The 17,010-nt window shown below is 43.4% G+C and overlaps 1 protein-coding gene across 1 annotated transcript; it reads left to right on the top strand.

Annotated features, from left to right (window-relative positions):
* The first annotated feature begins 10,574 nt into the window (after positions 1-10,574).
* Positions 10,575-14,947, top strand: LOC124663186 (putative leucine-rich repeat receptor-like serine/threonine-protein kinase At2g19230). The gene is made up of 13 exons (XM_047200912.1): positions 10,575-10,680; positions 10,768-11,332; positions 11,420-11,901; positions 12,030-12,168; positions 12,256-12,327; positions 12,434-12,505; positions 12,586-12,666; positions 13,046-13,224; positions 13,325-13,572; positions 13,862-13,988; positions 14,058-14,126; positions 14,241-14,433; positions 14,512-14,947. The coding sequence occupies exons 1-13, from the start codon at positions 10,575-10,577 to the stop codon at positions 14,945-14,947; spliced, it is 2,769 nt and encodes a 922-aa protein (XP_047056868.1).
* Positions 14,948-17,010: the final 2,063 nt, after the last annotated feature.

The following is a 17,010-nucleotide window of genomic DNA, read 5'->3' as shown; positions in this document are numbered from 1 at the left end:
AAATTTACAAGGTTCTAATTAGATACAAGTCTGATTCTTCATTCGTTCTGTGCCATATGCCACGCCACGAGTCGCTAGTCCTATGCATATCGGCCAAGAGGCTAGCGGTCCAGTCGCCTAGAAAAGATGTCACGTACTGCTTCCACAAGCCATTGTGACGACACGATTCCAGTTGATCATAATAAAATCATTGTACACCATCACCAACGAGTTTGCATACATGTGTGTTAGAAACGCTAATATAATGTTTAAAATTTTTATAATATTGATATTTTTTTCAATTTTTATACAAAACCAATTCCTAACATGGTGTTCGCACTAAGGGGCCCGTAATCTAATTTCGCCCCGGGCCCCCGAAATCTAAGGACCGGGCCTGATTCCATGTTTGGCAAACGCAGTCTACCGTTACTAGTTTGACCCATACTCACGCGCGAGGTTGAAAAGTAAAGCGCTAGTTGCTAACTGCTACCGCTGCCACTCTTCACTGCCCCACACCTCTGCTTCATGCATGTGCTGCATTTTCCTGGCCTCGTGTGTTGTATGCATCATGCATGTCAGTCTACTGCTGCTAACTAGGATAACACATACTAGTCCTTCTAATGGACTGTCGCAAGTTCACTAGCTACAAAAATGTTGAAAAATAATTTCTGGGTAAGGTAACAAATCACAAAATTAGTAGGAAAATAAAAATACAACAAGAAAACAAAAAAAGTTGCGAAACTAGTTTTCTAAAACAAAAGGAACAAAATTTTCAGAACAACTCACTATACACTAGGGAACAACGAAAATAAACGGAGGGGAACAACACACTAGAAAGATGGGAACAACAACCTAGACGAGTGGGAACAACAAAATAGACGGAGGTGAACGACACACTAGACAGATGGGAACAACAACATAGATGGATGGGAACAACAAAATAGATGGAGGGAACAACACAGTAGACAGATGGGAACAACAACCTAGATGGATGGGAACAACAAAATAGACGGAGGGGAACAACATAGTAGACAGATGGGAACAACAAATTAAACGGAGGGAAACAATAGATTACATGGTGGAGAACAACAGCCTAGACGGAGAGGAACAAGAGACTAGACACATGGGAACAACGGCCTAGACGGAGGGGAACAACGACCGACACATAGGGGAACAATGGCCTAGACAAAAGGAAACAACGATCTACACTGAGCGGAACAACGACCTACACGGAGGGGAACACCGACCTACATGGAGGGGAACAGTGATCCAGACTGAGGGGAACAGTGACCTACACGGATAGGAACAACGGCCTAGGCAGAGGGGAACAACGACCTACATGGAGGGGAACAATGGCCCAGACTAAGGGGAACAACGACCTACACGAAGAGGAACAACGGCCTAGACGGAGGGGAACAACAACCGACACATAGGGGAACAATGGCTTAGACAAAAAAAAACAATGACCTACACGGAGAGGAATGATGTCTACGTTTCCCCCTCCTTTCCTGTAGACAGTGTTGGGCCTCCAAGAGCAGAGGTTTGTAGAACAGCAGCAAGTTTTCCCTTAAGTGGATCACCCAAGGTTTATCGAACTCAGTGAGGAAGAGGTCAAAGATATCCCTCTCATGCAACCCTGCAACCACAAAGCAAGAAGTCTCTTGTGTCCCCAACACACCTAATAGGTGCACTAGTTCGGCGAAGAGATAGTGAAATACAGGTGGTATGAATAAGTATGAGCAAGTAGCAACGGTGCCGTAAAAGTGCTTGGCGCGTAATTGATGGTGGTGGTATTGCAAGCAGTAGTAACACAAGAAAACAAGAAACAAGCGATAGTAACTCAGCAGTATTTAGGAACAAGGCCTAGGGATTACACTTTCACTAGTGGACACTCTCAACATTGATCACATAACGAACAGTATAAATGCATACTCTACACTTTTGTTGGATGATGAACACATTGCGTAGGATTACACGAACCCTCAATGCCGGAGTTAACAAGCTCCACAATAATGCTCATGTTTAAGTAACCTTAAGTGTAAGATAGATCAACGAGACTAAACCGAGTACTAGCATAGCATGCACACTCGTCACCTTCATGCATATGTAGGAGGAATAGATCACATCAATAATATCATAGCAATAGTTAACTCCATAATCTACAAGAGATCATGATCATAGCATAAACCAAGTACTAACACGGTGCACACACTGTCACCATTACACACGTGCAAGAGGAATAGAACTACTTTAATAACATTGCTAGAGTAGCACATAGATAGTAGTGATACAAAACTCATATGAATCTCAATCATGTAAAGCAGCTCATGAGATCATTGTATTGAAGTACATAGGAGAGATTAACCACATAGCTACCGGTACAGTCCCCGAGCCTCGATGGAGAACTACTCCCTCCTCATGGGAGCAAGCAGCGGTGATGAAGATGGCGGTGGAGATGGCAGCGGTGTCGATGGAGAAGCCTTCCGGGGCACTTCCCCGCTCCGGCAGCCGTGCCGGAACGAGATCCCGTCCCCCGCATCTTGGCTTCGCGATGGCGGCGGCTCTGGAAGGTTTTCGTGGGTTTCGTCAATCGTCATAGGGTTTTCTGATCCAGGGGCTTCTTATAGGCGGAGAGGCGGCGCAGGAAGGTCGAAGGGGGGCCCACACCCTAGGGGGGCGCGCCCCCCTAGGCCGCGCCGGGGTGTGGTGTGGTGGCCCTGCCTCCCTTCTCTGGCGGTTCTCGTGTGTTCTGGATGCTTCCGAGTAAAATAGGAACCCGGGCGTTGATTTCGTCCGATTCCGAGAATATTTCGTTACTAGGATTTCGAAACCAAAAACAGCAGTAAAACAAGAACTGGCACTTCGGCATCTTGTTAATAGGTTAGTTCCGTAAAATGCACGAATATGACATAAAGTGTGCATAAAACATGTAGATAACATCAATAATGTGGCATGGAACATAAGAAATTATCGATACGTCGGAGACGTATCAGCATCCCCAAACTTAGTTCTGCTCGTCCCGAGCAGGTAAAACGATAACACAGATAATTTCTGGAGTGACATGCCATCATAACCTTGATCATACTATTTGTAAAGCATATGTAGTGTATGCAGCGGTCAAAACAATGTATATGACATGAGTAAACAACTGAATCATAAAGCAAAGACTTTTCATGAATAGTACTTAAAGACAAGCATCAATAAGTCTTGCATAAGAGTTAACTCATAAAGCAATAATTCAAAGTAAAGACATTGAAGCAACACAAAGGAAGATTAAGTTTCAGCGGTTGCTTTCAACTTATAACATGTATATCTCATTGATATTGTCAACATAGAGTAATATAACAAATGCAATATGCAAGTATGTAGGAATCAATGCACAATTCACACAAGTGTTTGCTTCTTGAGGTGGAGAGAAATAGGTGAACTGACTCAACAATAAAAGTAAAAGAATGGTCCTTCAAAGAGGAAAGCATCGATTGCTATATTTGTGCTAGAGCTTTTATTTTGAAAACATGAAACAATTTTGTCAACGGTAGTAATAAAGCATATGTATCATGTAAATTATATCTTACAAGTTGCAAGCCTCATGCATAGTATACTAATAGTGCCCGCACCTTGTCCTAATTAGCTTGGACTACCGGATCATCACAATGCACATGTTTTAACCAAGTGTCACAAAGGGGTACCTCTATGCCGCCTCGTACAAAGGTCTAAGGAGAAAGCTCGCATTGGATTTCTCGCTATTGATTATTCTCAACTTAGACATCCATACCGGGACAACATAGACAACGAGATAATGGACTCCTCTTTTATGCATAAGCATGTAACAACAATTAATAATTTTCTCATATGAGATTGAGGATATATGTCCAAAACTGAAACTTCCACCATGGATCATGGCTTTAGTTAGCGGCCCAATGTTCTTCTCTAACAATATGCATGCTTAACCATAGGGTGGTAGATCTCTCTTACTTCCGACAAGACGGACATGCATAGCAACTCACATGAAATTCAACAATGAATAGTTGATGGCGTCCCCAGTGAACATGGTTATCGCACAACAAGCAACTTAATAAGAGATAAAGTGCATAATTACATATTCAATACCACAATAGTTTTTAAGCTATTTGTCCCATGAGCTATATATTGCAAAGGTGAATGATGGAATTTTAAAGGTAGCACTCAAGCAATTTACTTTGGAATGGCGGAGAAATACCATGTAGTAGGTAGGTATGGTGGACACAAATGGCATAGTGTTGTTTGGCTCAAGATTTGGATGCATGAGAAGTATTCCCTCTCGATACAAGGTTTAGGCTAGCAAGGTTGTTTGAAACAAACACAAGGATGAACCGGTGCAGCAAAACTCACATAAAAGACATATTGTAAACATTATAAGACTCTACACCGTCTTCCTTGTTGTTCAAACTCAATACTAGAAATTATCTAGACCTTAGAGAAACCAAATATGCAAACCAAATTTTAGCATGCTCTATGTATTTCTTCATTAATGGGTGCAAAGCATATGATGCAAGAGCTTAATCATGAGCACAACAATTGCCAAGTATCACATTACCCAAGACATTTATAGCAATTACTACATGTATCATTTTCCAATTCCAACCATATAACAATTTAACGAAGGAGAAAACTTTGCCATGAATATTATAAGCTAAGAACACATGTGTTCATGCGAACCAGCGGAGCGTGTCTCTCTCCCACAAAAGCATTATGTAATCCAATTTATTCAAACACAAACAAAAATAAGAAACAAACAAATAGACGCTCCAAGCAAAGCACATAAGATGTGATGGAATAAAAATATAGTTTCAGGGGAGGAACCTGATAATGTTGTCGATGAAGAAGGGGATGCCTTGGGCATCCCCAAGCTTAGACGCTTGAGTCTTCTTGATATATGCAGGGGTGAACCACCGGGTGCATCCCCAAGCTTAGAGCTTTCACTCTCCTTGATCATGTTATATCATCCTCCTCTCTTGACCCTTGAAAACTTCCTCCACACCAAACTCGAAACAACTCATTAGAGGGTTAGTGCACAATATAAATTGACATATTCAGAGGTGACACAATCATTCTTAACACTTCTGGACATTGCATAATGCTACTGGACATTAGTGGATCAAAGAAATTCATCCAACATAGCGAAAGAGGCAATGCGAAATAAAAGGCAGAATCTGTCAAAACAGAACAGTTCGTATTGACGAATTTTAAAATGGCACCAGACTTGCTCAGATGAAAATGCTCAAATTGAATGAAAGTTGCGTACATATCTGAGGATCATGCACGTAAATTGGCTTAATTTTCTGAGCTACCTACAGGGAGGTAGACCCAGATTCGTGACAGCAAAGAAATCTGGAACTGTGCAGTAATCCAAATCTAGTACTTACTTTTCTATCAACGGCTTTACTTGGCACAACAAAACACAAAACTAAGATAAGGAGAGGTTGCTACAGTAGTAAACAACTTCCAAGACACAAATATAAAACAAAGTACTGTAGCAAAATAACACATGGGTTATCTCCCAAGAAGTTCTTTTCTTTATAGCCATTAAGATGGGCTCAGCAGTTTTAATGATGCACTCGCAAGAAATAGTATTTGAAGCAAAAAGAGAGCATCCAGAGGCAAATTCAAAACACATTTAAGCCTAACATGCTTCCTATGCATAGGAATCTTGTAAATAAACAAGTTCATGAAGATCAAAGTAACAAGCATAGGAAGATAAAACAAGTATAGCTTGAAAAATTTCAGCACATAGAGAGGTATTTTAGTAACATGAAAATTTCCACAACCATATTTTCCTCTCTCATAATAACTTTCAGTAGCATCATGAGCAAACTCAACAATATAACTATCAAATGAAGCATTCTTATCATGAGTCTCATGCATAAAATTATTACTACTCCCAACATAAGCATAATCAATTTTATTAGTTGTAGTGGGAGCAAATTCAACAAAGTAGCTATCATTATTATTCTCATCATCAAATATAGGAGGCATATTGTAATCATAATCAAATTCACTCTCCATAGTAGGTGGCACCAAAAGACCACTATCATTATCATCATAAATAGGAGGCAAAGTATCATCAAAGAAAATTTTCTCCTCAATGCTTGGGGGACTAAAAATATCATGAAAAACAGCTTCCCCAAGCTTAGAACTTTCTATATCATTATCAACAATGGTGTTCAAAGCGTTCATACTAATATTACTACCAGCATGCAAATAAGATTCCATAGGTTTTTTAATTTTCGCATCAAACAATCCATGTTTTAAATCAGGAAATAGAACAAGAAGCTCATTGTTGTCCATTATGCCAAACTAGTGTAAACAAGAAACAAAAAGATGCAATTGCAGGATCTAAAGGAAATAGCTTCGAGCACACACACGACGGCGCCAGAAAAATACTTTACCTGGGACCGTAGTATGAGAGCCTTTTACCTTTCCTCCCCGGCAACGGCGCCGTAAAAGTGCTTGATGTCTACGTTTCCCCTCCTTTCCTGTAGACAGTGTTGGGCCTCCAAGAGCAGAGGTTTGTAGAACAGCAGCAAGTTTTCCCTTAAGTGGATCACCCAAGGTTTATCGAACTCAGGGAGGAAGAGGTCAAAGATATCCCTCTCATGCAACCCCGCAACCACAAAGCAAGAAGTCTCTTGTGTCCCCAACACACCTAATAGGTGCACTAGTTCGGCGAAGAGATAGTGAAATACAGGTGGTATGAATAAGTATGAGCAGTAGCAACGGTGCCGGAAAAGTGCTTGGCGCGTAATTGATGGTGGTGGTATTGCAAGCAGTAGTAACACAGAAAAACAAGAAACAAGCAGTAGTAACTCAGCAGTATTTAGGAACAAGGCCTAGGGATTACACTTTCACTAGTGGACACTCTCAACATTGATCACATAACAGAACGGATAAATGCATACTCTACACTTTTGTTGGATGATGAACACATTGCGTAGGATTACACGAACCCTCAATGCCGGAGTTAACAAGCTCCACAATAATGCTCATGTTTAAGTAACCTTAAGTGTAAGATAGATCAACAGACTAAACCGAGTACTAGCATAGCATGCACACTTGTAACCTTCATGCATATGTAGGAGGAATAGATCACATCAATAATATCATAGCAATAGTTAACTCCATAATCTACAAGAGATCATGATCATAGCATAAACCAAGTACTAACACGGTGCACACACTGTCACCATTACACACGTGCAGGAGGAATAGAACTACTTTAATAACATTGCTAGAGTAGCACATAGATAGTAGTGATACAAAACTCATATGAATCTCAATCATGTAAAGCAGCTCATGAGATCATTGTATTGAAGTACATAGGAGAGATTAACCACATAGCTACCGGTACAGCCCCGAGCCTCGATGGAGAACTACTCCCTCCTCATGGGAGCAGCAGCGGTGATGAAGATGGCGGTGGAGATGGCAGCGGTGTCGATGGAGAAGCCTTCCGGGGCACTTCCCCGCTCCGGCAGCCGTGCCGGAACGCAGATCCCGTCCCCCGCATCTTGGCTTCGCGATGGCGGCGGCTCGGGAAGGTTTTCGTGGGTTTCGTCAATCGTCATAGGGTTTTCCGATCCAGGGGCTTCTTATAGGCGGAGAGGCGGCGCAGGAAGGTCGAAGGGGGCCCACACCCTAGGGGGCGCGCCCCCTAGGCCGCGCCGGGGTGTGGTGTGGTGGCCCCGCTCTCCTTCTCCGGCGGTTCTCGTGTGTTCTGGATGCTTCCGAGTAAAATAGGAACCCGGGCGTTGATTTCGTCCGATTCCGAGAATATTTCGTTACTAGGATTTCGAAACCAAAAACAGCAGAAAACAGGAACCGGCACTTCGGCATCTTGTTAATAGGTTAGTTCCAGAAAATGCACGAATATGACATAAAGTGTGCATAAAACATGTAGATAACATCAATAATGTGGCATGGAACATAAGAAATTATCGATACGTCGGAGACGTATCAAGGAACAACGACCTAGATGGAGGGGAACAACGACCTACATGGAGGGGAACAGTGACCTGCACGGATAGGAACAACGGCCTAGGTAGAGGGGAACAACGACCTACATGGATGGGAACAATGGCCCAGACTAAGGGGAACAACGGCCTACACGAAGAGGAACAACGGCCTAGACGGAGGGGAACAATGGCTTAGACAAAAAAAAACAATGACCTACACGGAGAGGAACAACGACCTAGATGGAGGGGAACAACGACCTACATGGAGGGGAACAGTGACCTGCACGGATAGGAACAACGGCCTAGGCAGAGGGGAACAACGACCTACATGGAGGGGAACAATGGCCCAGACTAAGGGGAACAACGACCTACACGAAGAGGAACAACGGCCTAGACTGAGGGGAACAACGACCGACACATAGGGGAACAATGGCCTAGACAAAAAGAAACAATGACCTACACGGAGAGGAACAACGACCTACATGGAGGGGAACAGTGACCCAGACTGAGGGGAACAATGACCTACATGGAGGGGAACAATGACCTACATGGAGGGGAACAACGGCCCAGACTGAGGGGAACAACGACCTACATGGAGAGGAACAACGACCTAGACTGAGGAGAACAACTACCTACACGGAGAGAAAAAAAAAGAAATGAAATAAAAAAGAAAACATGAAAAGGAAAATAATAATAAAAAATGTAGGAAATAATAAAATAAAACCAATATTAGAGATGGTTCCCAGAGATAAACTATTTTTAGACTAATTGAAGAAAAAATAAAACCAATATTAGAGACTAAAAATGAAAAGGAGCAAAAAAAAAAGAAATCAGAAAAATAAAAGAAAGCAAGCAAGCATTTAATACCCTGAAATAAAAATATGCATTTTTTAAACATGGAGCGATAAGGAACTGAATAAAGAAAAGAAAAAAGGAAAAATTGTTGGACAGAACGAAAAGGAAAGAACGCATTAAAAAAGAAGAACGAGAAAAAAAAAAAAAGAACACAACGCATTGATGTGTCGTACTTGGTGGAGGCTAAATACACGTAGAAGTGGGCACGCGTACGGCCGAAGGAACCAAGGCGAACCGAACCGGAAGTCCGGAACGATGTATCTGCATGGACATCGAACAAACAACAAACCAATGGAACGAAGCTTAACGGGCCAAGCCCACCGTCGAAACCTTAAGCGAAACAGAGGTTCCGCGGCGCGCGCGCGCTAGCGAGCATTCTCCCACCGACCAGGTCGGCGCGTACCGCGCGCCGCACACCCCCCACGCGGTACGGGCCGGCCCAGTTCGGGTGTTGGGCCAGTTGGCCGTTTTTTTTCTGAGTCATTTTTCTGCTCTGTTTTTTTTTCATTTCTGTTTCTTTTTTATTTCTGTTTTTTTATTTCTGTTTCTTTTTTCGTTTTTAAGATTTAATATTTTAAATTTACATAATTTTTTAAATGTAAAATGTTCTAACTAAAATATTTCAAGAAAATTTCAAATTCAAAAATTGTTCATAAAATTTGTTCAAATGCGAAAATTGTTCAAGTATAAAAATTGTTCAAATTCGAAAATTGTTCATATATAAAAAATAATAAATTTTAAATTTTTTTGTTCCAATTTAAAATTTGCTCTAATTTAAAATTTGTTCCAATTTAAAATTTGTTCCAATTTGAAAATTGTTCCAATCTGAAAAATGTTCAAATTTTGAAAATATTTAAATTTCTGAAAAAACTAAAATAATTTAAAAAATCGGGTCTAAAAAGAATCAGCTTTTGAAAAACGTAAAAAGGAAAAAACCAGAAAAAACGAAAAAAAACAAAAATAACAAGAGTGGGAATGTGTTGGGCCGGCCCAACAACCCGCCTGGGGGGGTGTGCGGCGCCTGGTCCGCGCCGACCAGGTCGGCGTACAGCACCCCCCACGAATTCACCTGTCTGCACCTCCTCCTTGGCACGATCAGCTTCAGTAGCTCGACGGGTCCTGACACAAAGGCAGGCCATGTTGCAATGTATTTTTGTTGCCTTACTTGGGTATTGAACTCTGAACCTTGATTTGGTTGCAAGTTGTATGCACCTAACCAATTCACCCATCCAACTAATGTCTAGGCTATGGACGTACATGAATATTCCAGGCGTGGGATCGATGAAATATCATAACTATTTCATAAATTAAATAGTGTGTTCGGTAGGGTTTGATTCCGAGACCTTGTGATCCTCATACCCTGTCATGTTTGGTGCTTCATGCAATAGACAATTTAACGAAAATTTCGAACCCAAAGAAAAGGCTAGGCAATCTTCATATGTACATACACTTGAACACAAATGTGAGAGTGTGTGCTAGACTGCTATCTTGCCACGTTGACAGGATGCCACATTTCATATCCGAGCTCGGGACAATGCGCATTGACTTGGATGCATACAACGTGGCAACCTGTTCTTCCCCATTGCTAGAAGAGATGGCCAATATTCAAATATGCAAAGACGTGCATTAACCAACTTAATTGAGTGTTCCACACCCAAATCATCATGTACTTAGTCTAGCTAATATCAAGTTACTTGTCCTCTTTGGGAGGAGGCGCCTGGTCGCCTGGAGATCAGCAGCGCGGCAGCAGCCATGTCGCACCACGGCTCCGTGCGCACGGCCCTGCTGTGGCTGATCTCCATGATCTGCTTCACACATGTCGCGTTGTTCGCTCGGGGCCAAGCTCCAGACACTCTCGGTAAGCTGCGAAAAAAAGAAGGCGTGCCATGTTAATCCTACATTGGCAAGGAGAGATCGAGTTGTGAGGTCTGACTTGCGATTGCAGGTTTCATCAGCATCGACTGCGGCAGCCCTCCGAGCGCCGCCTACGTCGACGCGATCACCGGCCTACCGTACGTCTCGGACGCCGATTTCATCGATACCGGCGTCAGCCACAACGTCTCCGCCGAGTACGTCGACGCGAGTCTGCCGCGGCCGCACTACGACCTCCGGAGCTTCCCCACGGGCGCCCGGAACTGCTACACCGTGAGGCCCCTGACGCCGGGCACCAAGTACCTGGTCCGCGCCACGTTCCTTCACGGGAACTACGACGGGCTCGGCGATGGCGGCCTCGCCGTGTTCGACCTCTACCTCGGCGTCAACCTCTGGCGGACGGTGAACATCTCCAGCGTCTCCAGCACCTTCCGGGCTGAGATCATCAGCGTCGTGCCGGACGACTACGTCCACGTCTGCCTCGTCGGCAAGAAGGGGCTCGGCACGCCGTTCATCTCCGGCCTTGAGCTGCGCCCGCTCGCGGACGAGCTCTACCCCATCGTGGCGAACGCTTCCATGTCCATGGACGTCCATGGCCGGCACAACCTGGGACCCGAGGACGAGTCGCTGATCATAAGGCACGCACAGGATCTACCGCCGACTTCTCAACCACATTATTACAAGTGTATGCCGGCTATGTGTTTACAGATGGATGTTAATTTCAGGTACCCAGATGATCCCCACGACCGCATCTGGAAGGTGCTGGCAAACCCGCGCTCATGGATCCCGACGAACACGACGGCCGCCGTTCTCAACGTCGCCCAGGACCAGTTCTTGGTGCCGTCGGCGGTGATGCAGACGGCCGCCACGGTGGACGACGGCTTCAGCTTGCAGTTCTACTGGGACGCCGACGACTCGAACAAGGCGTTCGTCTACTACGTGGCACTCCACTTCGCCGAGGTCAGGGCGCTCAACAGCAGCGAGGCGAGGATCTGCGAGATCTACCTCAACAACGACCTGTGGTACAGCAAGCCCATCTCGCCGGTGTACCTCTACTCGGGCGCCGTCTTTGGGACGGTGACAGGGAAAACGCAGTACAACTACAGGATAGAACCCACCAACAACTCTACGCTGCCGCCCATAATGAACGCGCTCGAGATCTTTCTCATGGTGCCCACTGCAGAGCGTGCGACTGATGGAGGAGATGGTATGGTCTTAAATCGGTGTCTGTGTGGTTTAGAGTAGTCTGAACTCTGAATTTCGTCATGATTTTGTGATTAGTGAAAGGACACTATCTGACATTATGTTTTTTTCCAACCTGATTTGGGGATCTAGTGAGTGCCATCATGGCCATCAAGGCCAAGTATGAGATCAATAAGAACTGGATGGGCGATCCGTGCGGTCCCAAGATATACTTGTGGGAGGGTGTGAGTTGCAACTATGCAATCTCTAGCCCACCAAGGATCATCTCTCTGTGAGTTACCGCAAGATGAAAAACGTTCAGTCTAAAATTGGTGATGCAGTAAGATAACTGAGAAATATGTGACCATTTCTTTTGCAGAAACTTATCCTCCACTGAATTGACGGGAGAAATAACAAGTGCTTTCAGAAATCTCACTGCTCTCCAGACCTTGTAATATGCACTTTCTAATTTAGTACTCTCATCTCCTGTCAATATTTTAGTGATTTTTTTCTTCCTTATACACTACTAATACCTGGCAGATTCCTTGATTTTCCAGGGATTTATCTCTCAATAATTTGACGGGCAATATTCCTGAATTTCTAGCACTACTACCTTCGCTTTCTGTCCTGTAAGATCAATGACTATGATACTTCTACCTATTATTGTTGTGAAGACCCAGCATCAATCTTGTCTTTTGTTCTTCCTCAGAGACTTAACTGGCAACAAGTTTAATGGATCTGTTCCAGAAAGTCTTCTTAAAAGATCGCAAGAAGGATCATTGAAATTAAGGTAGTATTATCATTAAACTTATCCTATATTGAATGAGAATACAATTTATGTAACAGTAACTCGTTCAGAAAAAAAAGAATAATCACATGCTTGTGTGCATCGATTGATTTAGATGCGGAGGTTCTCTCATTTTTTGAAAAACAAAAGAAGATAAACAATCATGAACGTGCCCACTGTCACAACTGACAACTAGCAATGCTATTGTAAAATATAGTAGACAAACAGATCAAAACGTATCATCATTTTCTATATATGGTTTTGGTAATAGCTTGTGTCACTGTGAAAGATCAGAGATTTAAGTGGAAAGTTTCTTTTATTCAACCTGTAGTATTATTCGATACCCACTATGTTTTATGACCCTCCTTTGTGGTTATGTTAGAATTGAAGCTAATACAAGCAGCATCGATAATGGCCCCTCCAAGTCGGATAGCCAGCCACGAGGAACAAAACGTAACAATACTGCCGTGATTGTCCCTGTGGTTGTCGTCGTGGTTGTGGTACTGCTGGTGGTGGCCGTAATTGTTACAGTGTTATTTTGCCGGAGAAGAACTGAAAATGGTGATCCCTATTGAATCGAAACAAAATACTTGTCTAATTGTTTTCAAGGACAAAAGTAGTCTCTCGGTTTTCGGTTACTGACAAACAAGCATTTATGCAGATCCTTCTGTCAGACCGCTCAATGGAAGCCACTCAAAACAAGAAAATGAAGATGCTGTCTCTTTGCAATTTGATAACCGTCAGTTTACTTACAAGGAGCTAAAGACAATCACAAATAGCTTCGAGAAGTCAATTGGCAAAGGTGGGTTTGGAGTAGTCTACCTCGGCTACTTGGAAGATGGAACCCCAGTTGCCGTCAAAACGCGTACAGAATCATCATCGCAATCGCATAATGAGTTCTTAGGAGAGGTCAGGTTTCTTCCGGTTCATTTCCTTCCATTCTTATACCTGTTTTCCTTCTTATGTACTCCCTCAGATCCATAATAACTCCTGGGGTTTTAGTGCAAGTTTATACTAAAATGAACTAAAACACTGACACTTATTATGGATAGGAGGAAGTAGTATTTTTCAATTAATCAAACCAATTTACTCAACTATTGTAAGTAACTGGAAATGCTTAATCTGTCCAAACAATATGCTGCAGAAATGAAATGCACTTGGTCACTTATTGACAGAACTGCTCCGAATTGCATTTCAGGCCCTACATTTGATAAGAGTTCATCACAGGAATTTGGTCAATCTGGTTGGCCACTGCAAGGATGGACAGCACTCGGCGCTTATCTACGAGTACATGTCCGAAGGGACTTTACAAGAAAAGCTAAGAGGTCGGTATCGGTTGACAATTGGCGTGTACTATCATCCCTAAAACTCCTACTTATTACCGCATTGTGCAGAAAAATCCCCTGACTTTGTGCCCCTATCATGGCGTCAACGGTTAAGGATTTCGCTCGATTCTGCTCAAGGTTTGCTTTTATTTTTAACAGTGATGCTCAAAGTTTGCTAGCTTGACATCATGCAACCCTTTCTTCTCTGTCGGAAACCAACTTTTAACTGTTTATTTCTGATGAATGCAACAGGGCTGGAATACCTGCACAAGGCATGCAAGCCTCCCCTGATTCACAGGGATGTGAAGACCGCCAACATACTCCTGAACGGTAGCAACCTAGAGGCCAAGATAGCCGATTTTGGCCTGTCCAAGGCTTTCAACAACGACCTCCAGTCCCATGTCTCCACGCGTGTAGTGGGCACCCCAGGATATCTCGACCCCGAGTACGTTCATTTGTATTGGCAACAAACACGCAAATTAAACTGAAGCCAAAACTGCTCCCTAACACCTACTTTCTGCAGGTACTACACTTCGTTCCAGCTGAGCGAGAAGAGTGACGTGTACAGCTTCGGGATAGTGCTCCTGGAGGTTGTCACGGGCCAGCCCCCAATCCTCCCGGAGAGCGTCCACATCGTCCAGTGGGCGCGGCAGAGGCTCGCTAAGGGCGACATCGAGAGCGTCGTCGACGGCAACATGCAAGGGCGGTACGATCTGAACTCAGTCTGGAAAGTGGCGGATCTCGCGCTGAGGTGCACGGAGCAGACGTCCAGCCAGAGGCCGGCGATGGCCGACGTCGTCGTCCAGCTCAAGGAGAGCTTGGAGCTGGAACAGGGCTGCGTGAAGGTGCAAAGCTCGTATGCCGGAAGTGGCGACGTGTACGCGGAAAGCGGTGATGCTCGAAGCCAGAGTATGCACAGTGGGATGGCGCTAGATTTAGTAGGTCCTGCAGCTAGATAGTAAGATTTCTCTAAACGTAGTTGTGACTATTTATGAGTTTTTCTGTGATTTTGTTTTCTTTGACAAAACCTCGTCAGAGGACAGGGTTCGCGCATTGCCATGAAGAAGAAGAGAGTTGATCCGGTTAATAAGGAATATCAGATCCAAAAATGTAGGTCCTGATAAATTTCGTTGGAACTTAGTACATTCGAATGGAAAATTTTCTGTAAGTTTATTATACAATACGATTATCCAACCTGATATACCAGTTGATAAGAACAGGAAAATTTAGAAGATGAAAATACAACTAAAAAAATAAGATTTTTGGTTGGTATTTACGTCGATGGTGGGTGATCCTAACCAAATATAATCTTGTTAAGCGTAATTGGCTCGGAAGCAGCCAGTGTGTGTTCTGTCTGTTGGAGAGAACGATTGTTTTAGAGAACGATGCGTACCCTTCTAGGGCATCGGTTTCGTGTTATATAGCACAGGGAAAAACCCCCTGAGGGTAAGATACAAAGACGTATATAGTACGGGTGGAGTACTACTCCATACCGTATGTATACAGAAAACAAACTCTAACACTCCCCCTTAATCTAAAGCTTGGAAAGATTTAGATTACGTTTAAACTCATCTAGCTTTTTAGAACACAAAGTCTTGGTGAAACCATCGGCAATCTGATCCTTGCTGGAGATAAACCTGACATCAAGTTGTTTGCGAGCAACTCGTTCCCGAACAAAATAGAAGTCTATCTCAATATGTTTTGTTCTAGCATGAAAGACAGGATTAGTTGAGAGAAAAGTAGCACCAAGATTATCACACCAGAGACGGGGTTTTTCTCGAAGAGTAACACCCAGTTCCCTGACAAGAGCTTCAACCCAAATCAACTCAGCTGTAGCATTTGCTAGGGCTTTATATTCAGCTTCAGTACTGAAACGAGAAACTGTAGGTTGTTTTCTAGCACTCCAGGATATGAGATTAGGACCAAAGAAGATAGCAAAAACTTCAGTGGAACGTCTATCATCCAGATCTCCAGCCCAATCAGCATCAGAATAAACACTAAGAAGAGTGGAAGGAGACTGACAAAAAGTAAGTCCAACTGTACGTGTACCATGAATATACCTCAATATCCTCTTTACTGCTGTCCAATGAGATGTAGTAGGAGCATGAAGAAACTGACACACCTTACTCACAGAGAAACACAAGTCAGGTCGTGTTAATGTCAAGTATTGTAGGGCTCCCACAACACTTCTGTAATGAGTGATGTCCTCAGTACCAAGAGGTACACCGTCATGCAAAGACAAAGTATCAGTTGTGGACAGTGGTGTTGGACAACTTGTGCAAACATCCATACCAACACGCTTGAGAAGATCTAAAGCATATTTTTCTTGATTCAAAATTAGGCCGTTTTGCTGCTTATGTGCCTCAAGCCCCAGAAAGTAATGAAGATCTCCAAGATCTTTAAGGGCAAACTCATGATTTAAATTCTTGAGAAGAGCAGCAATTGCAGAATCAGAAGAACTTGTCACAATAATGTCATCAACATAGATAAGGAGAAATATCTGAACACCTGAATGGTTAAAGAGAAACAGAGATGTATCTGCCTTGGAGGGTATAAAACCAAGAGTATAGAGCTTAGTACTGAGACGAGAATACCATGCCCTTGGTGCTTGTTTCAATCCATAAAGAGCTTTGTCAAGTTTGCAAATATAATTTGGATTAGCGGAAGACTCAAAACCAGGTGGTTGTCTCATGTAAACCTCCTTGATACGTCTCCAACGTATCTATAATTTCTGATGTTCCATGCTAGTTTTATGACAATACCTACATGTTTTGCTCACACTTTATAATGATTTCATGCATTTTCCGGAACTAACCTATTAACAAGATGCCAAAGTGCCAGTTCCTGTTTTCTGCTGTTTTTGGTTCCAGAAAGGATGTTCGGGCAATATTCTCGGAATTCGACGAAACAAATACCCAGTATCTTATTTTTCCCGGAAGACCCCAGAACACCGAAGGAGAGTCGGAGGCGGGCCAGAGGGCCACCATACCATAAGGCGGCGCGGCCCCAGGCCTGGCCGCGC

Source organism: Lolium rigidum, chromosome 6 (assembly GCF_022539505.1).
Source record: "Lolium rigidum isolate FL_2022 chromosome 6, APGP_CSIRO_Lrig_0.1, whole genome shotgun sequence".
NCBI lineage: Eukaryota > Viridiplantae > Streptophyta > Magnoliopsida > Poales > Poaceae > Lolium > Lolium rigidum.
The sequence above is the reverse complement of the archived record's forward strand: the minus strand, read 5'-3'. Positions and strand labels throughout refer to the sequence as shown.